The sequence below is a fragment of the Aquila chrysaetos genome, chromosome 7, assembly GCF_900496995.4.
Source record: "Aquila chrysaetos chrysaetos chromosome 7, bAquChr1.4, whole genome shotgun sequence".
NCBI classification, from domain to species: domain Eukaryota; kingdom Metazoa; phylum Chordata; class Aves; order Accipitriformes; family Accipitridae; genus Aquila; species Aquila chrysaetos.
The window spans coordinates 2,838,493-2,864,064 of record NC_044010.1 but is presented as its reverse complement, the minus strand read 5'-3'; the positions used below and the strand labels follow the sequence as shown (position 1 = coordinate 2,864,064).

The following is a 25,572-nucleotide window of genomic DNA, read 5'->3' as shown; positions in this document are numbered from 1 at the left end:
CATTAAAGACAGTCTGTATAGAACATTACTGTATAGACTGGCTGTCCACTGCTTTCCTGCTGATCTCACTTCTGTGCTGGGATATGTTGTAAAATGCTCTTGCAGAAGCCTTCTTCACCAAGACCTCATGTAGCAAAGTAACATGCCGCAGGTATCTGCAGAAACATGATCTGCCAAAGCTGAAGATGCTGGCATGGGTTCATCTCATGGAGAAGGTTCACCAAAGAAGGGGCTTGCCACATTGCTACTAGCTTTGTGTATGCAGCTAGCAGTAATGTTAAAATACATGTGAAGGCATGGGGTATAGTCTTGGAAGGTTGTCTGGCCTTCAGGTGACTTGAAGTTTTCTCTCTCTCTGGCCTGGAATAAACTTAGTTTGGAAGGTCTAAGGATGTCTGGAGTAATTTTTCATTGTCTTTAGCTCAGAGGTAAATATCGGACAAGGTCTTTGCCATGCTGTTTTGGCCCAGCTTTGTTGCATGACCAAATAGCTGAAATACTTAAGACATTCTACTGGCAAAAAATAGAGGCCAGAGGAAAGTGTGCATGCTTTCAACAGTGTTGGAGCATACTGTTTTGGGAAAGAGTCATCTATGAGGATATAGATTACTCCACAGTATTTTAACGTTTGAGTTGCCTGGGAATTTTTGCATACCACTCAGTCTTGATTTGGAGTCTGACTTGGTAGAACAGAGGCCAGTTTTGCTGTAGTGCAGTATTTGGGCCAAAGGAAGAGGAACACTGATAAGTTAGGAAAATCCTTTGAGCGGTTTGGCTGGAACCTAGTTTTGGTTTGTTTAATTCTCTTGCAGATTGTTTTAAAACTTGGAGCCTAAGTAGTGTTAGGTATGGCTTCCAGATAAATTCTTAGCTTTATGGGCCCTTCCAGTCCTTGCCATATTTTTTTTCCTGGTGACCTTCGGTAAACCAAGACCAGCCATGCAAGTCTAGATCCTAAGCTGAACTCCAAGGGACATGTGCTCTGACCCAGAACCTAGATGAAAGAAAGGTCCTGTTCTGTGCAGGCATTCAAATAGCCTGAAGCTTTGTGGGCTGGTGCTTGTCTTCTTGCTCTGTATGACTGCCAGGGCCTAAAGATCTGGTCAGAAAAGATGACAGTTGAGAAATCTTCATCTGTCTATTCAGTTTCCTATGATTTGCATTTGCTGTCAGGTGCTGGACAGCAATGACTTAAGCAGCAGTCCCTGTACTATGTTGCATACTACTTTGTTGGTACATGTTACAAAAAGAGAGGGGGCAGCAAGAACAATAAGTAATCTTTACAGAGGCTTACAAAGACTCATGGGATGGGTCTTACGGCTGACGAGCCTCACTGTACATGCATTATGGGTGCAACTGTATTAGTTGGTCTGAAGATGTCATAAGGCTTTACAGAACAGACAGTGGCAAGATGCTCCATTTCTGAAACCCCGCTGCAGTCAGTAATGCTAAGAAGCTACCTGATAGAGTAGTGTAGGTGGAGCCACTGAAGCCCTGTCATTAATGAGATTGGAACTGGATGAGTCTTGTTACCAGTATTGAAATGAATCCAGTGAAGACTTTGCAAATCGTTGGCAGATTAGCCTTGAAATCAAGCAATTGAGGAGGGAGGGCAGAAAGAGGGGGAGTCGAGAATAGAAAAGGCAAAAAAGCCTTAGAAATCAGAGGGGAAAAAAATTAATGTAATAAGAGGAATAGCAAGGTTTTTTTAAAAATAGAAGAAAGGATTCATCAACAAAGGAGAATCTTTGCCTATAACAGCAAAAAGGAAATAGAGGAGAACATGAAGAGATATGGATAACTTTCAGACAGTTATCTTCCCCTGTTGGGCTTTTTAGAATGACTTTTAAACCATTGGAGGTACACGTTAACGCACCTAGAAATTAAGGTAAGCATCTAGCTCTTCATACAAAAAACATTCATAGCTTTGATGTGATTTTGTCTTGCAGATCCACAAAGACTCACCCTGGGCCAGTTGTACATTTAAGTGACAGCCCAAGAGATGAGGGAAAAGTGAGTACAACTAATGGTATAAAACATTACAGCATTTCATACCCTTTATCTGCCTTGATAGTGCTTTCTTTTTGCTTATACGCTAATTTTATCATAAGCTTGCTTTCTATATTTGCAGTGTCACTTTTACAGTTTTTAAGAAAATAATTCTCTTGGTACAATTTTAATGAGTAAAAATCTGTGATGCAGACAACATACTGTACTTTGAAACCTATAGCCAATCAAAATTGTTCCTGATTAAATAAACTTGACTTTGCTTAAGTAAGAATTGACTAAAAACTGTATCATTATAGTAGGTTTTCATAAGATAAGAAATCTTTTCTTATACAAGAATAACAATGATAGTAACCCATATTTAGAACTTGCTGCTGTTTGTGAGCAGAGTTGAGAATAGTAAAGACCTGTCAACAAGTGGAAGCAAAACATAGAGTGTAAGGGTCGTGATTGATACTGTCAGAAAGCAAAATCGGAGTTGGTAGCTTTTCCAAAACAAAATTTAGTTGCCACAAAACCAGTTTTATTAGAGCTTTTTTATTTATGTGTTGCTACCGAATTTTTGAGCATTTTGCCTGTGTGGAAGGGGCATTTAACTATCTCATAATTTTTGATCACTTCCACTAATTGCATTTTAGTGTGTATTTATAAAGGACTGCATCTTACAAATGGTGTATCTATTTGACAGTGTGCCTCACGTAACAGCTGATGGTTATTGGAAACTAGCAGCAGTTTGAATTTCTGATACTGATACGGGGGACATTATGCTGAAATGAATATGGGTACCTAGAAAAACACTGATGACTACATCTGAATTTCATTTGCATTATCTGTCCTTGGATTTACCATATTGCAAGGTGAACTATGTGAAAATGATGCACTTGCCAGCTAGCCCTCCAACAAGTTAGATTGGATCTCTAAGCCTTTGTGGAAGAAGGTAACAGTAGATCAAGTAATTTAGAATACAGCAAATAGAGTAATTAAACGCTATGAAGCGTAGTGTTTTAGCCTCAAACCAGAAGCCATCAAGAAATGCTATTTGACTATCTATGGCAAAATACCTAATAAAAATAAAGGTTTATTGATGAGGCATAACTCTTGTTCGCTGGCCACAACAGAAGTTGCTGATGACCTAATAAATCACACGGCGTAGGGGAAAAGGATATGATAACTAAAAGAAAAAGTGGTCTTGTGAGTGAACATCTCTTACAGGAATGTCACGCACCATGTCCAAAGAGAAGCCTAAAATATTTTGACTTCAGCAGAAAGAGAGAAGATAAAAAGGCCCCAGGAAAGGGAGTTAGAGGAGAACTTGCTAGGAAATACTATTGCTTGTTGCTCAGAGGGCACATTGGAGACATCTGGCCACTGATGAAGTACTAGCATACTAACAACAACAGCAACAACAAAATCAGACGGATCCCTATGAAAAACAAACATTGGAAATTCATGGGGAGAAAGAGTAGAAAATGTAAGCTATACAGAAACCATCCCAGTGCAGCCGTTTGTCATTGATAGATTGATAGTCATGTAAAGAACAAATTGGTGCTAACAAAATACTTGCAGATTTGCAGAATGTGGAATTGATAGTGTTTGATACTCACAGAAAGATATCAGTGAAAGGTACGCACAGATGTAAGAGAAGATCCAAGCACTAAGTCAAAAGACGTCGCTCTAGATCAAAAAAAAACAACAGTAGAGAAAAAAATTAAATTTTTCAATTAAGTCTCATTAAACTTTGGTTGAAAGAATGAAGGATAAAACAATCTTTCTTCAGAATGGGGAAAAAATGAAAAAAAAAAAAAAACCAAATTCTGGGACTTCCGCTCTTTAGCATTGTCATAAACAACCTAGAAAAGAAAGTAAGCAGTGATGTGATCAGGTTTGTTGGACTTTAGGAGGCTGAGAAACTCAGCTGTAAAATGACAGGTTAAATACTGTCTTTTGTCAGTATTCAGTGTAGATGATGGGAAGTGATATGTGTGGGGGAAAACGTTTCTGACTTTGCATACGAAACAGTGGGTCTGAGCTGATTGTTACTGTTTGGTATCAAGAGCTTCGAGTGGTGATTGATTGTTCAATGAAATGTCAGCTCAATGCTCAGTAGTGACCAATAAAGAAAATCAAAATTAGGCATTATCTGGAGAAGAAGAGAGAACAAAACAGGGCTATTGCATAAATGCATGATTGATTGCCTGCTGAATACTGAGCATAATATTTGTCCTTCTGTGTCAAAAAGAACATAATTGTGCTAAAAGAAATTTAGAGAAGGGGCAAGGTTTTCTATGTGAGACACAACTAAGTGCGACAGGACAATTCATTGTGGAAAAGAGCTGATTGTGATTCTGAGTTTGAAAATCACAATTGTTATGAAGAGGGTAGAAACACTTCATAGTCTCTTTCAATACAAAAACTATCAAATGAAGCTGACAGATGTCAGATTCCAAACAAGCCAATTAAGTACTTCTTCAAATGTGCAATGGGAAGAAGCGATAAAACTCTTTCCAAATGGTGCTGAAAATGTATATTGGTCACAAGGGAGACTAGAAAAGTTAACACAAGAAAAACCGATTTGAAGGTTACTGAAGAAGTTTGCTGAATTTTCCTGAAAGGTTATTAAAGATGAGGTTAAACCAAGTCATGTCTAGTTGAAGAGCTGGCTGTCTTTGAATGAGAAAATAACTTGCGCTGAGAGAATATGTGAGAGTATGGTAAATACTTGCCCTCCTCCCATATTGTTCTTTGGTATTTGCTCTTGGCCATTTAAGTACAAGAGACTGTGATAGGTAGACCTTTTGTGTAATTTAGCAGAGTTGTTCTTAGGTAATAGAGCTGTTTCAAGATAGTTCTACATACTCTGCTTAGCTCCTCAGCTTCAAGTTGATCAAAGACCAACAAGAGGTGTTGGGGGGAGAAATCAGACTCCCCACATCACTTCATGGGGAGCAGCAGATAAAAGTGTTCTTTACATATGCTTCAGGAATTAAATAGTGGCTACAAATCAGTCATAATCGTTGCTCAAAATACAGATATTCTTGTACTCTACAAGTACAAGGGTATTGTACTCTGCAAGGGTCCAGTGGTATATCCTTGTCTGGGGTATCACAAAGTTGTTCACAGATCTGGGTGTGTTTTGCTGAAGTAAATAAGTAGCATTCTCCTATGGGCACTGAGTGGTTGAGAGTCCTAAAACACAGACAAACCTTTCCAAATCTAGGACAATCATAAGATCTCTTTTTTGAAAGCCAGGGGAATTTGTGTGCTGACTGTATACTCATCTTTACAAATTCTTTAAATTCCTAAAAGTTCCAGTTTATATCAGTAACTGATGACGAGTTTTAATGTGCCAAAAGAGTGAATGTAATTCCAGAAGACTTCTGCCATTCAAAATTTTTCCAGAGTGCCCTCCAGGCAAACTATCAAGGCAGGCTTTGGAGACAATCTCTTTTATTAATGTAGCAAGCTGCAGCTGGAAGACAGACAACAAAGAAAATTTGGGCGTTTAATGTGTCACTGAAGAACAATTTGAGGACCTAGTGATTAAGTTCATGAAATATAGCTGTGTCTGCCAAATCAATGAATAAGTGTACATTAGGAACAGACTGAAGTGCACAGACATTTGTAAGTGGCAGATCTGTAGCAAACATTACTTTTCTTGCTGACACAGGAGAAGACATTAACTGCAATGATTTGCAGTTTCCCAGCAAATGGAGAAAGCTTAATAGGAAAAGGTTTCATGTTATTAACTATTAGCTGGTGGCCTAAACTTCCTATCTCTGAGTCTGTGTTCTGAGGTCTAGTAACACTTAAATACAGTGTGCATTTGGCAGGCTTGGTTTTTTTTTCTCCCAGCTGTTTTGTGCTACTGGGACAAGGAAGGGGCTGGCTGGCACACACCAGGATGCAATTAGTTGATTGTAAAGGAGAAATCTCCCTAAAACACCATCAAAAGCATTTCATGAAGAAGGATTTAAGTCAAAATGTGGAGCAATTCCACTAGACAAGGAAGATCTTGCCAGGACTCCTCCCTCGTTCAAATTCTGTCCAGCCTTCTGCATGTTTCTTAACCTAATTAAGCAGGAGTAATTAAACAAGGTGCCAGGAAACACAAGCTGAAGAGAAATCTGTTTTTTTCCTTCCTGGACTCTTTTTACACATATTTACACATATTTTTCTTCATCTATGTTTCCCCTCCAACTGCATTTATGGATGTTTTATTTTTTATCTCTATTACAGACGTAGAATTTGTCTTATAGATCTCTCAAGTGCTCACCATGGCCAAGAGGAGTGTGAGAGTTTGAGTTTCCTATGGTTCAGACAGGTCAGAGTTCAGAGCATCATAAATACACTGGCAATGAGACTAACCACATTCACCCAGTTGGAATTTTGACTTTAGTGTCATACCACAGTACTAGCAGTTAAACAGCACGGCTACCATCTAAGCAAAGAGACAGAGATTCCTGGCTATGCAGCAAATCTGTTTATCTTTCAGCTTCTTCCCTGAAATCACAGCACTTTGTATCTTGCAATTCTGTAGTGCTGTTGTGCATTAACCATTTCAGCAATGGATCAGGTGAAATGCTGTCTCTGATAGGAGGTATTTAACTTTTTGGTAATAACCTGGAGCATGGTATCTTTGCAAAAGAGAGCGATAAAAATCAAAAGACAAGCCTGCTTCACCAGGGAGAAAGGCTCATTAAGAAACAGGGTCACATACTAAATGCTTTTCTGTTCCTTCAGTTTCCTGAATATATTTGTAAAAAAGCTGAGGTGAAAAGAATACTGGGAGATACAAACTGGACTCAACTGGTTAGTTAGCATCCAGTTAACTGCATGCTTTCTGAACAGCATGTCTTTTCACATTTACTCTGCCACAGAATCCCGTATTGACCTGTCCAGAGCAAAAATGATAAATATTCTGGAATTTCTCCAGGATAGTTTGAATTTTTTTCAGGAGCAGAATTCTTAAGTAATCAGGTATTTTTCATATTCACATAGTAACTACATTAATTATAAATCATTCCCAGTTCAGGTAATACATCTCCACATAATGAATATTCTCCTGGCAATGTAAAGAATCATATCTAGTAGGACTGAGAGTATTCCCAGGTTCTTTTATAGCAGTATTGATGTATCAATTATATTTAACTTGGAAATAAAGTGATGTTTTGTTTAGCAGTCCAGCCAAGTTTCATTTTTATGACTTATGCAAGCTAAAGTGAGTGATAGCAAAGATGCTGGTAAGGTTTCACAGACTAAGAGATAGTCTTATCATTCTGTTCAATTTCTTAATATAGAAACTGTAAATTCTTGCCTGCATTCTGTGATCCATGTGTTTATGGACAAAGAACAACTGCAGTTATCGCTACCAGTTGTATAAAATATTCTATAGCAGAAGTGTGTGAGTCTGCCAGTTTGGTCATTCCCGGTCTTCATGTCCAGGATAGATTCTTAGGAAGACATGCCCCATGGGAAGTCATTTCCAGGACACCTAAGTAGGCTAGACTTCACATCTTCCATGAGATCTGAAATTAATTGTGTTCAAATGAAAAGTACTCAATACTGTGCCAGATCAATAATGCGGTTCTTTTCAATAGCGACAAGGAGAAAGGATTCTGTTCATTCTTATTTTTCTCCTAGGCATTGTTTTTCTTCTCTTTCATCTTTTCACAAATCTTCCTTGCTGGTATTTCTCACGTGTGTGTGATGATATGACATACCAGTTCTAGAAGAAGTAAAAATTGGCATACCAGTTAATTTATTTTCAATTCCTAGGAAAGCAAGCAATTTATTCACTGCAGGGGGAGCTCTTCAGAATGTTTTAAAGCAATAGAAAGCAGAAACTAAAGGAATGTAAGTAGTTGAATGAGAGTTTAATCTGGTGACTTTTTGGTTTGAAGTTATTTAAGTGATCTCTTAGGTGTCAGTTTTCCCTCCGACCAGGGGCAAGGAAGGTTAAGAGCTGACAGGAACACGCTGTGGTCTTATTTTCTCAGCAGATATACAATTGTGGAGACTGTCCAGGCACATAATCTTGCAGAAGAAACAAGCAAAGAAAAAAAGAAGTATAAAGCACATTTTTTCTTCCATAACAGATCTTAAATTGTCAGTAACGAGAAGTAATTCATGGTGAAAGATAATTTGAAAGCAGGGTATTATGTGTAGTGCAAACTACAATCTTGCACATCAGTTTGGCATTTCTTTTTATAGTGCTTATTTATTTATTAAAAATCTCTTAAAATCCTTAAGTTCTTCAATATTTGTATATACCCTTTTAATCCAAAACTGTACTTGTGTTTGTTTCCCTCCTCCAGCTATTGATAGGCTATGAAAATGGGACTGTTGTATTCTGGGACTTACGATCTAAAAGAGCTGATCTGAGAGCTTATTATGATGAGGTAAGCAATTTACATTAATTCAGAGAAACTGTTGTTCAGCAGTTTGTCATATGTCTTGTCAAGCAGATGGATACTTATCTTAAGGCATTGCTTGTTCTGGAAGTACTGTTTGTGCTATGCTTTTGAACAAGTTACTGACAAAATTAATCAAAACCTGAAATCTCTAGTTCTAATGCATCAGGCTTTTGTGAGTGTACTATGACATGGAGTCTCTTCCCCTTGATTCTGACAAGTTCATCAGCTTCTGTGTGGGGATCTTTAGTTGGACAGAGTGTAGTAGTGAGCTGACCTGAGATAGAGCTATATTAGGAATTATATAATTATCTTTACTGTGTATTACTAGAACATTAATTAGAATGAAAGACAGATTAGTTTGTAGGGCTGTTGGTCTATTGTAGGGCTATTACCTAGTGCTCAAGATCTGATTAAAAGGTTTTCAAAATTGTATTCTCATAGTTTTATCAGACAATTGTCTCTTGCCATTTGTAAGCTGATTGTATCAACCACAGACACAGTTCTTGTATCAATAAACAGGCTGTTTCAAAATCAGATATATTCCTAGTTACTAGGATTTTAGTACTAGCCCTAGGGAAAAATCTGCTTTGTTCTGCCAGCCCTTCTGTAAAGTTCACCATGGGTGAATGTGAATGCAGCTACAGCTGAAGGTAGGAAAGGACATTTTCTTTAAATTGGGCCAGGCAGTAGTTGGTTTCCTGTAGTTCTCTTTCCTTCTTCATCTTGCCACCTTACTACATGTAAGGAGTAGACACATTTATACACACTCTAAAAAGTAATTCTGAATATATCTGAATCCTGCACTCTTTCAGACCTGTTTTCACAGACATATTAACACTACACTGAGCTTCAAGGTTAAGATTCTGAGCATCCACATAGCAGCTGTTCTAAAGGACAGGGTAATTTGGAGTTTAAACAGGCTGGTACTTAAGCCTCAAGACATGCCCACTAAATTGTCTCTAAGTGACAGTCCACCTGTGCATACACTTGTGAAATTGCACCTGTTCTATTACTTAAGGCTGGACAACTTTCTCCTTTTACAGGTCTCCTGGGGGGGGGGGGGTCTGTTCACTCACTGTCCTCCCTTGTGCTCAGAATGAGACTACATAAAACAGGATCTTCATAATACTGTTTCCTTTTTTTTTTTTTTTCCCTTCTTGTTGAGACAGAGTGGTAGGGTGTTGAAAATTTCTCATACAATTTAGTTGTTCCACATTTTTCAGTACTGTCCTCAGGAATGTTTTTTGGCCTTTTTATTAGTCATGTGTTTTCCTCCTCAGTGGTTACTTGCTGTGTCATTACTGCACTTTGTGCAACTTGTGATGGCTTGCTATCGTCTACTGAAATAGTTGCAAAATTCTTACTTTGTCTCTAAAAGGGTTGTGTGACTAGCCATTGTACTTTATTCCAGACTTTCAGGCTCCAGATTGATAATGTTCCAGATCTGCTAGGATTCCCCTAGGGAGCTCCTAAAAAGGGTTCCTTTTTAAATCCTGCGTTATATAGCTATTGTGAGTCACTAATTATTCGTTTGGCATGTGCCACTTGGTATTTGGCACCAACCCAGGTTTTCAAACCCAGGCCTCTTCTTACAGATTGATCACCTAAGATCACAGTCCAGAAGACATTGTTCCTGCTCCCTTCACCATTCTATCCGGACTCATGCAAGGCCTCTGTGCCCCATGACGCCTGGCCAATCTTTCATTATCGTTGTTCTGGCACTGAGCCAGCCAGTTGCAATTGCAGGGTATCTCTGAGGTCTCAGATAAATTACTGTAGTGTTCTGTATCTTTATTGAATACCGAAGTGCCTCTTTGAATGGGGTCTGAATGAAATTAATCCAGCCTCATTTTTCTTGCTATCATTATGCTTTCTTTAGCACCAGTTTTGAAACTAACTTAGTCACCCTATTTGATGGTGAAAGAACTGGAAGTCTCATCTAACTCACCACTTCCTGTTCTGGCATCTTTAAGGATCGTCAGATGGAATGATCTTTTCTGGCTTTTCAGTGGGGCAGATACTTCTGGTTTGGAACAAAAATTCCCCTGGCACCAGGCTTCTCCATTAGCGCTTGGTGTGTACTGTGAGAAACAGCTTATATTCTTGTCTTTGATGGACTGTGAGTGTTCTCACCCAGGCAAGTTCCTTCTTCTCTGTAATCTTCTTCAGATAGCTGTCCAGCTTTGTAATGTCATTCAAAATAAATGTCAGCACCCTCAAGACTCCATCCGAATACTCACCCTTTCACAGGATAGAGCCTCAACTGAACTTCTCCTGTGTTACCCTTGATAGCATTGGATTTCAGTCTCCCCAGACCAGCTGTTGAGAAGGAGGCTCTCTGTTGTTACCCACATCTGTAGAACTTGTCACTGTGGAGCACAGGAGTGAGAAGTTAACAGCATATATTTTTTGATACAGAGGAGGAAGGGAGGCTGGTAACTGATTGCCTATCTACAAGTTTAAATATTCTTCCTTTTTAAGTTCAAGATGGGGACTATATCTGCTGACATTCAATTGTTATAGAGAGGAATAGTTTCATATCTCATGTATTTAAAGATATTTCTTTTCATACAGCCACAGGAAATGCTTTCATTTCATTGTCAGCGAGAACTATTATTAAAAGGCATCTTCCATTCAATTTTTTTACTATGTTGAGTGCTGTTTCTTTAACTGAGGTCTTAGAAGTAGTGGACACTCAGCTCAGATGGAATAGGTCCTCTTTATTTGCACACTTGAACAGCTGGCTAACAAAAGGATCATCAAGAGATAACAGTTCTCAGTCCACTAGAACATCACTACTGTGAAATCTTGCCTGTCCTTTCTAGGCTGCATGGCATTGTCATACCAGTGTGATGCTTCTCATCACATGACACTTGCAGACATGGATACAAGACATATGTTGCAGACATCTCCTCAGAATACAGGTAATCGTCTGACAGGGAGATAAGTTCTTTCCTACAATATTAGCAGGATCTGTCCAATACTTGCAGAAGTATGCCCTTTCATTTTCCTTGCTGTCCAGATTAATGACATGGAAACATTGGTCCTAGAATAAACATCTCGCTGAGACAATCTAATAGCTTGTAAGTGGTGGAGCTGAAGACTCTGCCCCCTGTTCACAGACCTGCAATTGGAGCTTTTACAGCTGCATTCCTTACTCCATCTTCGTCATGCTGTACTTCATGTCTTGAAGGCTGGGAACCTTTCATAGATAAAACATGTATGCACATTTCAAATGAGAGAGCTTCTCACCAAGGATAGAAAAGGCTGTACAAGTTGCATGATCTGGAACTTCCCTGCTTCGTGGCCTTGTAAGCCTATATCTTCCCTTTAAAACTTCTCCCTGATACTTATGGTTTACTCACTGGAGCTAAAGGTAATCCTGTCTCTCTTTTAGCCCCACTGATGACCAGTTAGAGGCTGCCTCAGTTCACCAACTCCTGATCCAAGGAGTTTCTGTTTTCTTCTCTACTGTGTCAAAGCTTCTCAAGAGACTAAAATGTTCTCGCTTGTGAAGCGCCTGGTCCCAGGGTGGAGCTTGAACCTGCTGCTAAAAAATCTTGTGTCTGATCTTCAAGATGTCAGCTGCAAATTTATTTCTTTGTGTGGATGATGATTGTCATCTTCTCAGTGGTGATGCATATGAGATATTCAGGCCCTTTCAATCAATACTCATATATGATGCCCTTTATAAAAGGTTTTCCTTGCAAGCGCTTTTATAAATTCCCTCAAAAGTTTATTTCCATCAATTGGTATAAAAAGAGAGCATATAAACAAGACAGATCCTTCAAAGGATTCTCAAGTTATTATGGATAGGTGGCAGACCCAGAAAAACAGCTGTCTTCATACACAGACTGTTTAAAAGTTTGATGGGTTGTGTCAACGCACATTCAGAGCTTCCTGAAGCATAGTCATCATTTTTCATTACAACACTTCTCCAAAATGAAGCTGCAGAGTTCACAGAAACATTTGCCAAATGACATCTCCCTACATTTATCAAGCACTATGCCATTATGGAAGTATCAAATCGGATGTGGCCCTTGCTGTAATGGTCCTGCAGTACTACTAACACAAATGTTTCTGAAGATTCAAGCAATAGAATGAGTTGAGTATGGTGCTTGTTCAAAATATGGTTAAAAGTGGTCCTGCAGTCCCCATGAGTTCTTCTCAGTGGAGGAGTTTTGTGGTTGGGAAGGAACTGAAATGGTGTTGGGCATGCTTAATTTTAGTACATGCTGAGTATGAGAGAAGATAGAATATATATGCAACCACTGTGGGTATTGCAGAAGGAGAAACATACCCAATCTGGAGTGATATGCTTTATGTGCATACACTGTGTGAACATTCACATGAGTCACCCACTGTGATGAACTCCTGTTCTAAGTAAATAACTGCTCCTTTTTTGTGTGGATGCTAAAGAAGCGGATGAGAATGGTAGACATATTCTAGCAGAGAGAAAATTAGGAACTTGTTCAGTACCACTTTTCAGTATTAGTCGTGACTCCCAGCTGAGACCTTAAAAATTATTCTAAGTATTTCTTGCCCATTTCGGGGCACAGTCTAACAGGTGAGTTTGAGCTGCTGGTACACCAACTGTCTGTGACAGGAGCATTCCACCTCAGCTCCACTCAACAGGAGGTTTATGCTGGCAGGTGGCACCTGGTAGCTGAGAGGCAGTTTAACAAGCAGCTTGGTACAATTTTCAGCTGCTCCTGCTCAGACACAGTTAGCGACTGTAACCATGTGAAATGTGTGATAACACATCAAAAGCAGATTCAAATTTGGCATGATAGCAAGCATGAATGAGCTCATGTCAGAATTAATTTGCACGAGGATAGACAAGTGAAGCAGCGCTCCCCGCAGATCTAAGGTTCTTACCACCCGAGGGCAGTGGCATTGGACGCTGCATGAACCATCTTTCTGTGTTGTCTTCTGTTGCTTCAGTTATAGTTTCGTATCTTCTGGGTCTTTAAGAGGAATGGTGTGCCAACCCCCCTCTGGTAGGTGGAAGTTTGAGTGACTCCCATTATGTCACTCGAAGATAGAGTTCACTTTGTTCAGCTCAGTTAAGTATTTATTGGCATGATGAGCTCACTAGTGTGTTGGCAAAGCATTCGTATACAAGGCATGTCAGATTGCTGTTAAAATGTCTGGCTCATCTTAATGCAAAGGCTCGTTTATGGCTATGCTGTCCAGCCTCATGAGCTGCGTAAAGTTTTGGTAAAGGGTCACAGCCTTTTCGTTGGGTTCTTCTGATATTCCCTCCAGACCGTGAGCCGTTATCAACCGTAACAATCAATATACTTATTAAAAGAGGAAGACCAACAGGGAGTTTTGAATAGTGACCAGTAGTGCTTAGGTTTATTTCTTGTCAGCTTAAGCAAAATTGATATGAACAACTCCAATGCTGACTTATGAATACCCAGGCATGATTGTAAAGTGATTTGAATAAATCAGGTAAATGGCCATATGCAATTGTAAGTGCATGCAAGGCCTTAGCATTTTCTGGGTTGCAAAAATGGAAATTTATTAAACTGCATTCAAAAATAGGTCTCTTTTATTTACATTTACATAAAAACATATTGTGTGTTTTGCTATTTGGCAGCTAACGTTTCTGGAAGGGAAATAGATTCAAGGGAAAATTCTGTGAGTTTGTGCTTCTGAGGGGAGTGTGTGAGAAACTGTGGTATACAATGAATCAATACTTTGTTTTGTCAGAAAATGGCTTTCGTTGGTTTCCAGCACATACCAGTGAAAATGAAGGATTTACACCATTATCCTTTCAGCTAGTTTGATGTAATTATGGATATTTTCAGGCAGTTCTACTAATTGTGCACGAAATACTAAGAATGGACTATTAATTTTTGAAGTGTTGCTTTCTGGCATGCGTAACATTCATCATGTGGTACTTGCATTATGTCCGTAGGAGTGTGATATTCCTCTGAAGCACTATCTGTTCCAAAAGTATCTTACATCATTGTTTTGGTAATTTCCTATGTCAATAAAACAATCCTGCTCTCTTTAGTGGTTTTGGTTTTGTATTAAACATCCCAGATTTCTGTGTACTCGCTCTGAAGCTTAAGTATTGGGGGGCGGGGGGTGGGGGGGTGCAGAATTACTCAAGAACGGAGTGCTATTTCTACTTTTCCTAAATAGCCCTCTGGGGAAGACTGCATATGTTGTATGTTACCTGTAAAACTTGTTACATAGAATTCCCTGTATGTTTGTCAGATGAAATACTTCTAAGGAGAGCTATCAGACATATTACAATTGCACTGTATGTCCCTTGTTCTTATACTTTTACCTTAATACCCTGTTCCTTCAACTTTGGTCTGATTCAGTACAGGCTTTCTTACATTCTTGTGTTATGTTAGCATTTGTAATGAATTCTTTTGCTTGACTAGCAGATTACAGCCATTGGTTACTAAAAAAAGTGCTGGTAATGGACTTTAGACAAGCAAGAACCATCCAACTGTTGATATACCATTAGATTAATATAATCCAAAGTCATACATTGAAATATCATTAGCGTAAACACTGTATTCCATTTCAGTCTCAAGTTCTTCTTTCATTTCTGTAGGCTATTCATTCTGTTGCTTGGCATCATGAAGGAAAACAGTTCATGTGCAGTCACTCTGATGGCAGCTTGACCCTATGGAATCTGAAGAGTCCTAACAGACCATTCCAGACCACAATTCCACATGGTAATTTTGATAGCTAAAATGTATAACTAAGAAGCAACACAATATTCAACATGTTGTTTGCTAGTATCTATGTTTATTTCATTTTTTATTGTAGCCCAGATCCACAGTTGCTTCTTGCATAAATATTTTAATCTGCAAAGTAGCTGCAAAGTATTATAAAAATCAGAGAGCAATTTTGATCAAACTTTTTTTTCATTGGTGTCATAAATATGTCTTACTGTTTAATATTGCTTTAATGTCGTCTTTTATCCAATTCATCTTAATAGTCTACTGCTGGTGTTTGACACCCTCAGGCTATGGGATTTTAACATTTATTTCTTTTATATTTTGTACTTATGTGCTTGTATGTGCAATTTTCACAAGAAATAATACATTTTGTACAAAGCACTGTGTTGCTTGTTATAGAGATGGTACAAGGCTTCCCAAGTCACTGCAGTGAAGAATTTAATAGAGTCATATTAAGAAATGGCTGTATCTTTTATGGCTGGGATTTATATGCCATTTCTTCCTATAAATGAGGTAAAAAGGTATTGACTCTACTGCAAATCAATACATTACTAAGAAGCCTGACTGGGTGGAGAGGGAGGGAGAAGGGGAAGGCAAGATCTATATAGCCCAGAAAAGTTTTAGCATTTTCTTAAATTTCCTAATTTATTTTATCATTTTTAGTCATAGAATTGTACTTTATGTCAGAAGGGACCTCTCAGAGGTCATCTAGTCTAATCCCCAGCTCAAAACAGGCCTGATTAGATCAGTTAGGTCAGGGCAGCGTCCAGTTGACACTGGACACTTGAACTCTTCCAACAACAAATTGCACAACTTCTCTGGACAACGTCTTTCAGTATTTAATGACCCTCATGGTACAGATTTTTTTGCTAATATCTAACCAGAATTCCCCATTTCACAACTTGAGTCCTTTGCCTCCAATCATGTCACTGTGCACTTCTGAGAACATCACTGGAACCTCTGGCTCCGTCTACACTGTATCCTCCAATCAGGTTGTTGTTGAAAGCAAGCATAGGCTTTCCAAAGTAACAAAAGCAAAATTTTTTTTTGTTTGTTTACAAGTGAGTTTTCTCTGACTGGAAGAAAGTACTGAGCCATAATTAACCAAGAACCCATGAATTTCAGTTGTACACTTCATTTAATTTTATCACTCAACTAGTTATACTCCAGAGCGTGTAACATTTTGTCAACAAAAGGAATTGAGTCAATCTAAAAATGACTTAGGAAAAAATTAAGTTGTTTATGGTCATAATGTTTTCAGAAAAAAAGGTATACATTTGGTCAAGTTTTTTAGTTATTAGTTAAGTTTTGTCCTTCTCAGTAATCTACATGGGTTTTAGATGTCTTTGAAGTGTGGTCTTTGGTCCTTTAGATGCCTGTGGCAGTAAAAACATAAAGCCATAATAAGTCTAATTAATTCAGACAAATGCATATTTTACAAAAATAGGAGGTAATGCTCATCATGTTCTGTAGCTTTAAAGTTCCATTCTCTTACTGCTTATACAGTTGCTTCAATGTGTATGTTTATTTGATAGTTCTATTATCATGATGTTTTAATACAGTTTTCATCTTCTTTCTTTCCTTAGGAAAAATGCAAAGAGATGGAAAAAAACCTGAATCTTGTAAACCAATTCTTAAAGTAGAGTACAAGACCTGTAAAAACAGGTATGTTTTTAATTCTGTAATTAACTCAATGTTACATTCCTGAATTAAAGTCCTTTTAAAATCTTTCCAGCTTTCTTCTTGCAAAGCTATTTATTTTTTAAAGGTACTAAACCTGTAATGTAAACTTGTGTGTACTATGTAAACTTATGATTATTATGTCTGGTTTTTTAATACAGTGAACCATTTGTAATATTTTCTGGTGGATTGTCATATGATAAGGCTTGTCGAAGACCAAGTTTAACCATCATGCATGGGAAAGCAATTACAGTTCTTGAAATGGATCACCCTATAGTTGATTTTTTGACTCTTTGTGAAACCCCATATCCAAATGGTGAGTTTATTAAGTAAAACACAGTTATGGAAAATATAAATGAAGTGATCTTCTCTCATACTTTAATTCCATTCCAGGGACTTCCATTCCACAGTTGTCTCCATCTCAAGAAAACCGCATCACTGAAAGTAACTGGAACTTGTTTGCGTTCTCAATGTAGGAAGCAAGCAATGAGTGTACAATAAAGCATGCATAAATCTCCAGATATAAGCTTGAAACACATGGGCTAGTGTGAGGAAATATTGCTATTAATCAAACATATGTGCTTATATTTCTGACATTTTTCATGAGGCTGGAAATGTACAGATTGCTAAATTATTGAAGATTAAACTATCACTTATCTGCAAAAAACTTCTTACACTTCAGTAATTGTAAGTAATACACACTGAATTGAACTGTTAGAAGTGTTTTGCTGCATATTGTGGGGCTGCCAAATTCTGAAGTACATTCACAGAAAATTCCAGAAAGTAAATTAAGAAAAGTTTTAAGTCAAAAAGAAATTGACTTTAGCATTTTAAACCCTCAAGCAGAAAAATAAAATAAATCCTATATACATAGCTAAATCAAATACGTATTAAAAACATGCAGTAAAGATAAAGTGTATATTTGTTTCAGTGTCATGCAAAAATTTAATTTTCAGTTATCAAAGTTAGTTTGGGCCTTCATTTAACTGTGTCAAATACAGTGACACTTCCCAGTACTAAGATTTTGTAGCCCCTTCCCCAGCTCGCACACTAATAATAAAAAATTTTGGTTTAACCTGTGTTATTCATAGCCTTGTATAAGAACAGGTCACAGATAACATGTATTCGTAGCTGGCCTGACAGGAAGGTAAATCACTTGCTGTCAACTTACTCAGTCTTTTGGCGTCAGCCATCTGAAGAGTGTACTCTGAGCTTGCACACGTTGGAATGTTTTGCTGCTGTTGAAAAGAGAGTCATAGTTTCACATTTATATTTTTTAAAATAACTTTTATCCTATGTAAACTAATGCACCCTGTGCATCAAGGGAAGCATTTATTTGTCATTTTAATTGTTTATTTTTGATAAATGAAAAAAGCATTGAATAAAAACCCAAACAATATAATCTCCTAAAGAGTGTATGGGAGGAAGGAGCGTGTCAGTATCTGAACTGAACACAGCAGACTTACAGGATTCCTTTGGAATATTCCTTTGGAATCGCTTTGGAAAGCAGGGCATTGTGTATCATCAAGTGGACTGGACCAGCTGTTCACAATCTGTTTTTGAAGAACAGTTATATACAGTAGAAGTACTGGACAGCAAAAATACATTTTCTGTATAATAATTGGATTCAGCAATGCAGTGACACACAACTTATATTGTTTTTCTTTACTTTCAATATGCCATCATGCTGGCATGCCATAATATGCCAATTCTATTTCTGCTATGTATGTCGATCCGCAGTAGTGCCGCAAAGTAATTTCTCAGTTCCTCTCTGGCCCTGCTTTGCAGATATGTCTAGTGTGTGGATATGTCTAGGATTTGTACCTTAAAACTTTTGTTTAATATACTGTGAAAGTTCAGAGAACATAAATATGACTTGCTTGTTTAAAATGACTAATAGGAGAATTCCATGTCTTTTATACTTGATTCCTCACTTATAGAATTTCAAGAACCGTATGCTGTAGTTGTGCTTTTGGAAAAAGATCTCATTGTTGTTGACCTGACACAAAGCAAGTAAGTATGAGGTCTCATACAAAGCTATTTGTGTATCTTAACTGTCCGGCAAATGATGATAAAAATCCAAATGTTATCATGCAATGTCATTTTACTATCAAAATCATGCACTCTTTGTAATAATTCACTCTATATGTTTACCTCCACCTTAAGAGCTAAGATCAGCTATTCAACAGGAACTTGCGATAATATTTGTTCTTAAATTTGGAAATCATCTAAATCTGCAGTCCCTTCAACATAGCCCTCAAACATTCACTCAGCATCGAAGTTAAGTAGTACTTGGTCACATGCTGAATTATGACCTGAATGTGTGTTTTGGAAACCGGATTCAACTTATATGCATGCCTAACTTCACTAGACTCCACAGGGACTACCACTTAAGTATTTACTTAAGTATCTTAATAAATAATGGCATTGATTTGTAGTGTATCTGTGGGATTATTTAATGATTCAGTTGCTGCTTTAAATGACAAATAGTTCTTTCACATCAGAATCGATGTTCATATGAAAGAGGAACTATACATCATGTAATGCATAATCCAGTTCTTATTTATTTAGTCCTGCCTCCAACACTACCAGTAATATACATCCACATTCACACTGGCGTAACGAGGAACAGATTTTGCCCTTAATGTCTTGAAGCACTTTTAAGTGAATCATATTCTGATCTTGCTTACTTTCAAGAATAATTCAAATCATCTCAGCACTAGAAAATGGATGTAACTGAAATCAGAACCAATTTTCCTATATTTTGCATTTGAATAACGTTGTGTAATATGCCAGAAGCAAGGCCTTCCTTCTTATCAGAATGTCCAAACTGATGGAATTGGAAGTAAAATGAGATCTGTTTAATCTGTTATTGCAGTTGTTCACTGTAGAATCAGTAGTCCACCAGCCCAATAAGCTAAGCTGCTCAATATAAAATCCACAATTGTGTAAGTAGTTCTTAGGTCATAGTATATATCATATCCATGAACCTGAAGCTTCTAGAAAATGTGTCGCTTCTGTATAAATAAGATTTTGAGATGTTGGGGAAAATAGTTCCTAATCCTCATTCACACAAGTAGTCTTATTACCCTTAGGAACTATTCACATGAATGGATATTTATGTTACAAGAGGATTCTTGACACAACAGTGGAATTTTTATATCTTTGAGTAACTAGACATTATTATTATTGACATTAAAAACAATACATGTTTGAATAAATAAGGGAAGATGTACTTTATTAGTAATGATTTTACTTAGATTGTTATACACTTTGATATAACAATATATTTTCTTCTATGGCTCAGTGTGTCACAGTGCTTCTAATAAATTGTCTTCCTTAACTAGTTTTCCAATCTTTGAAAATCCATATCCTATTGACATTCATGAGTCACCTGTTACCTGCACAGAATATTTTGCGGACTGTCCTCCAGATTTGATTCCTGTACTCTATTCTGTGGGAGCAAAACATAAAAAGCAAGGATACAGCAATAAGGTAAACAAATATTTTTTTTTAAACAAAGAAGGTAGATGTACAACCTATGTTTTTGTAACATCTTACCAAATTGTATTCGTTTTACTTCATTAATAATCGCTTTCAAGTTGGTCCAATCAGCAGCTTAGCAGCATGCGTATGTCCTGATATTTGTCCTCAGAAACACCATTGCTTAAGCACAACCATTAGTGACCATTATATAGGACTTAATCATTACGCTGCTGGAGTTATGCCAGATCAGATTGAGTTAAAGGAGAGCCAGCAGTGTACAGTTCGAATTTGTCTGGGTAAGTTATCTCTATCAAAGAAAAAAGTGAAAACATTGTAACTGAAAGAAGTTAGCAGAAGAGCTTCAGTGAAAGTTGAGGGTTGACAGCATGTCTGTGAGATTTTTATTAAATAGGGACATTAATAATTATTTTACTGAGCTACCAAAATCTTAACATAATGCTTTTAGAAATAGGACAAGCTGCAGAAATAAAAAGAGGAAATGCAATTATTTTATAAATTTCAAGCATTAATCTGGTTTATGTTTTGACTAGAACTAATCCATCATAATAAAGTAATTAGAAAAAATATTGGGTAAACAAATCAGACATCATCAGTTTTCTATTCATATTAACAGTATTGTCCTTGGAGCTGCCTTGTTTTCCATGAACTGAGAAACTGGGCCCTATCTACTTCTTTTGGATTTTGATTCAGCAACCTACTTCAGAAAATTTTTTTTTTCTCTTATTTGAATTTGTCTGCTTATCTGTCCTTACCTCATATACATAGTTTCCCAAACTTTTCACCACCTACCTGTATTCATTGCACACTCTCTTGATCCCTTGCTTTATTTGTGTACATACGAATATACATTCTGAATGTAGATAGCCACTCATTTGCCACCCACCCAATTCTGTACCCACAAGCATCCACTCCAAGTATCCAGATAACCAGTTTGTGCTCCCAGGTTTTTTCCAGCCACTTGTACTCCGCACACATCCTCGCTGACTCTGCACACATGTCATTCTTCACATCCTGTATCCATACATGTCAGGCTTTAGGCACAGACCAGCATTTCGCTCTACCAGCCTAGACCAAGGAGGAGAATGGGAATCTTGCCACTAGTAAGCAAAAGGCAGAGAAAGAGATGATGACTTCATATGTTCTGTAAAAGTTGCATTCCCTTATCTCATGTGTCATGGCATCATGCTCAGATACTTGTTTCTGGGCCAGCTTTTTCAGTAGCCTTCATCTTCAAAATAGATTCTCAGTCTATTCAGTGCTCTATAGAATATCCAAGAGTCAAGCAATCTGAAAAAAGTAGCAGAAATGTTTGTTACTCCTTCCTCTAGTTCTTATTTTGGATCGTTGAGTGTAAGCTATGCAGAACTATTTTAAAAACATAGAACTTTAATTGATAACATAAAAATGTTATTAAGTTTTAAAAGCCTTAATTGATAGTATAAAAATGTTAATAAGCTTTAAAAGCCTTGAATGCTACACATTTTTGTTTCTTTTGAGTTGTGTTGCTTTTTGGAGGAAGATGTTGTCTACTCCAGAGTTTAAAAATTAACCAAGCAAGATTCGTCAGAATTAGTTCTGATCTCTGTACTCTTGTGGTTTGTTTAGGAGTGGCCTATCAGTGGTGGAGCATGGAACCTTGGAGCTCAGACTTATCCCGAAATCATTATTACAGGGTGAGAATGAAATTGAGGATTGATACTTTTAAAATGTTAATGTCTACAGCTTTTGATTGTGGATTAGCTATGGGTAGGAGTTGACCCTTCACAGAGTGTGTGTATCCTGGCCTCCTCATTTGAGGTATGTGGTTTTTCCCCTTGTGCAAAGTCACCAGAGAAATTCCCATTTGCTGTAGAAAACAGAATTTTGGGATGAGCTACCATTAAGAATTACCATTTGAGGCCCCAGTGTTAGACAGCAAGTCTATATACTTGTGAAGATGGGGTGTTTGGAAAGGAAAATCCATTGGAAGATAATATTTTGGTCTTGAAGGGCATAGAGAATAGCTTTAAAAAGGGGAGCAGCTGTTCTGCTATAGCTGTTGTCCTTTGGCCTTCTGGGGACTTGGTATCTAGGGACAGTTTGGGAATTCATTTTAACACCCCAGCATTAGCGAGGGTGTGGTGCGCTGGGATGAATTTCACCCTGTGAGTGGAGAGCCAGCCCCTCAGCAAAAAGGCATAGAAGGGCTCAGATTGCAGTAGAAGCCCCATGAGCAATGCCTGATGGATTTTCAAGGGGCCATGCTGTAAAACAGAAGCTGTTCAGCTATGATGCACTCTGTTTCCCTCTGGTCTCATCCATGCTGATGATAGCAATATATTTGATAAATTGTTATTATCAATGATACTTAACACCTGTTTTTAAAAATAAGATGATTATGTGTACAATAGTACCAATAAGGTGATGAAGGGATTATTCTCATTTTAAACAGAAGTGTCTGCTTTCTCCAGCTTTACTTCAGGGATGATTTTATGTTAATAAAACAAACACAGCTGTAAGGTATTAAGCAAAACAAAGTTATTCTCTGTCCTTTCAAAGTTCATTATACGTGGCATTTTTTGAGTGCATAGGTTTGACGCTGGCCCACTGCAAAGCCAAAAGTGCTGTAATTTTAACTTGTCATTAGCATGGGAATTAATTTCTTGCTGTTGCGATCTTAAAATTCATTGGGGGCTTGGTTGTCTGGAGGAAATGCATGAAGAAGTGTTTTATTAATCTAATCAATCTAACAACAAAATATTTTATTATGGTGAGTATATATCATTACATATTGTCAGCAAGGTATGGAGAGTTACCACGTGAGCAAAATACAGTTCTTCTGCTTATATTTATCACTCACTGAAAGTAGAAGATGTTTTAGAATTGCATCTTGTTTTAACACATTTAATTTTTATATTTTTTTTAAGCCATGCAGATGGATCAGTAAAGTTTTGGGATGCTTCTGCCAGTAAGTCTCTAAAGTTCACTTTTATATAATGCTGAAAAATCATACAGGCATATACATGTAACATGATATTTAACAGTATGAGTAGTAATACCTGGGATAATTAGGAATAATGAGGTAAAATTAAGCAATGGACAAGGAGAAAATGAGGATTTCCAAAGCCTCATTTCACAAAGGAATTTTACATAGGCATGTAAACTGAACATGACTAAGAGTTGGTTTTTTTATTATGTAATTTGTCTATTTGGAAATGAAGGAAAAACAGATACATGCTGCTTAGAGTTTACATCTTCCAGTATTTTCAAGTTATGGTGAACACCAAAAAGAGAAAAATTCACAAGGTCAACAGGAGTTTATCTGCAAAGACAGAAGTTTGAGAGAGCTTTAATATGAACAAAAATAGGATAATTACTTTTATTTAGAGAAGGAGTGTGAGGCATTAGACCTTGTCTTGTGCATATTTCATTACATATGCGCTTGACAAGAATATGCAAATACAGGCATTAAAGTTGGGGTGAAACAATACAACCTGTTGCAAGACCCCAAAGCATTTAGTGTATACACTGCACAGAACCAGTGTCCTGGGCATTTCTTCTATAATTCTGGCAGGAATGGGGAAAGGAAAAAACTTCTCATAGGAAACATAAACATAACCCACTAATCAGTATGTACATGCTGCAGTAGGAATTTTTCTTAATGATAAAAGCCTAGATGATCATGAATATTCACAATCCCTTCAACAGTAATGGCACTTTCAGTGCATCTCTGATGTCCTGGTCTTAGTCCTGCTTTTCAGGGCATGTACCGCATTACTGGTACCATACTTGGTACTTTTTATTTACAAGGTTTTAATTATTACAGAGTTTTATTATTTACAAGGTCTTAACTTTTTTAATAGAGTTCAAATTTCATTTCAGATTTCATAGCAAACACAATATCCTACTGGTATCTCAAAGCACAAAATACTTCACTTTTAGACATACTTTAATTGTGTAATTTTGTGTCTGAAACCACAGATTTGTGGGAGACAGGGAATTACTAAGCCACTGAAGCAGTTTTCCAAATGTATCTTTGCTCAAAAGCCATTGCTGTTTCTTATGTGCCCTTGTGCAGATGGTACCCAGTAATTCACAGGAGCATAGAAAGCCTCACCTTGTACTCAGGCCCTATGATTCTGTAATTCTTCCAATCCTAGTATGCATGGACCCACGATGTCTGGTTTGAAGTGCCACTCTAGATTTGCCACTGGGACTAAGGGCATCCTGAGGCCTCTTCCACCGCCACAGAAGGCAGGAAGAATTGCGTATTCATTACGGAAGCACTTGCTGTAGTTTGTGAAAATGCAGTAGTGTTTTATATGCTAAAACTTCCAAAAATAAAAAAAAAAAAGATATGCTGAAACTCCTGAACCATATCTGCACTACAAAATGAAAATGTGATTTTGCTCTGTTTGTCATCCGGTTACGTAACTAGAACACCGTTCTTTCATCTTTTTGTTGCTCTTGTTACACAAGCTAGCTAGACTGATCTACCACAATTACACTAACGTATGTAACAGCTTTGCCTTTATGTATATACACACCTTTATAGGTGCTGGGCTTGACTGACTTTTTCTGACGTTATGCAGTTATTAATTAATGACACTGATAAATTAATGTCAAAGTAGTAAAAAAGAGGGAGGAATGTCAATAAAACAAAATGGGGTTAATTGGAATCCCTCCTCTACCTCCAGAATTCACTGTAGTGGAGTTCTAGTCTTGACAAAGGCTTCTGGATATTAAGGTTTTGTATACAGGTATAAATACAGATATACTTACTAGCCAAGAAATTCAAAACATTTTAGAACTCCTGTTTGTTCAGAAAGTCTTTGTGTTGCCCAGGCCACCGGAATACTTTTCCTAATGTTTTCTCTTGAAGTGCCATACAGTCTTTACATTCTAGCAAGACAGTAACTTCAGACAAATGAAATCTTAGTTTCACGTTTCATTAGGAAAATAGCAGCATTATCAGAGCCTCTCTATAACATTGAGTATAAGCCTAATTATGGACATAATGGTTAACACACACCTTTGACATCCTATTCCAGAAAGTACTAAGAAGTGTTTCACTGACAAATACCCATTTTGGAAGTATTAAATACATATGCTACCAGTACTGTGTACCAGAATAATATTTGTATTGTATAATACCCATCTTCTTTTCCTTTTAGGCCTTCATAAGATTCTTTGTTATGCCACAACGGGAAAGAAAATGGGAACTGAGGAATTTTATAACTGATTTGCTTCATGTTAGTCAGTATTTTTTGTATGTT

The 25,572-nt window shown here is 37.4% G+C and overlaps 1 protein-coding gene across 10 annotated transcripts in view; it reads left to right on the top strand.

The window, feature by feature from the left end:
* Nucleotides 1-25,572, top strand: part of STXBP5L (syntaxin binding protein 5L) — a 203,634-nt gene that overhangs the window by 109,538 nt on the left and 68,524 nt on the right. For all 10 annotated transcript variants that reach the window (XM_030019693.2, XM_030019690.2, XM_030019695.2 and 7 more), the window contains 9 exons: nt 1,950-2,013; nt 8,322-8,405; nt 15,001-15,124; nt 16,717-16,795; nt 16,972-17,126; nt 18,751-18,823; nt 20,158-20,305; nt 21,923-21,990; nt 23,224-23,264. In XM_030019693.2, the coding sequence (XP_029875553.1) occupies nt 1,950-2,013; nt 8,322-8,405; nt 15,001-15,124; nt 16,717-16,795; nt 16,972-17,126; nt 18,751-18,823; nt 20,158-20,305; nt 21,923-21,990; nt 23,224-23,264 (836 nt within the window). The remainder of the gene's footprint in view (nt 1-1,949; nt 2,014-8,321; nt 8,406-15,000; nt 15,125-16,716; nt 16,796-16,971; nt 17,127-18,750; nt 18,824-20,157; nt 20,306-21,922; nt 21,991-23,223; nt 23,265-25,572) is intronic.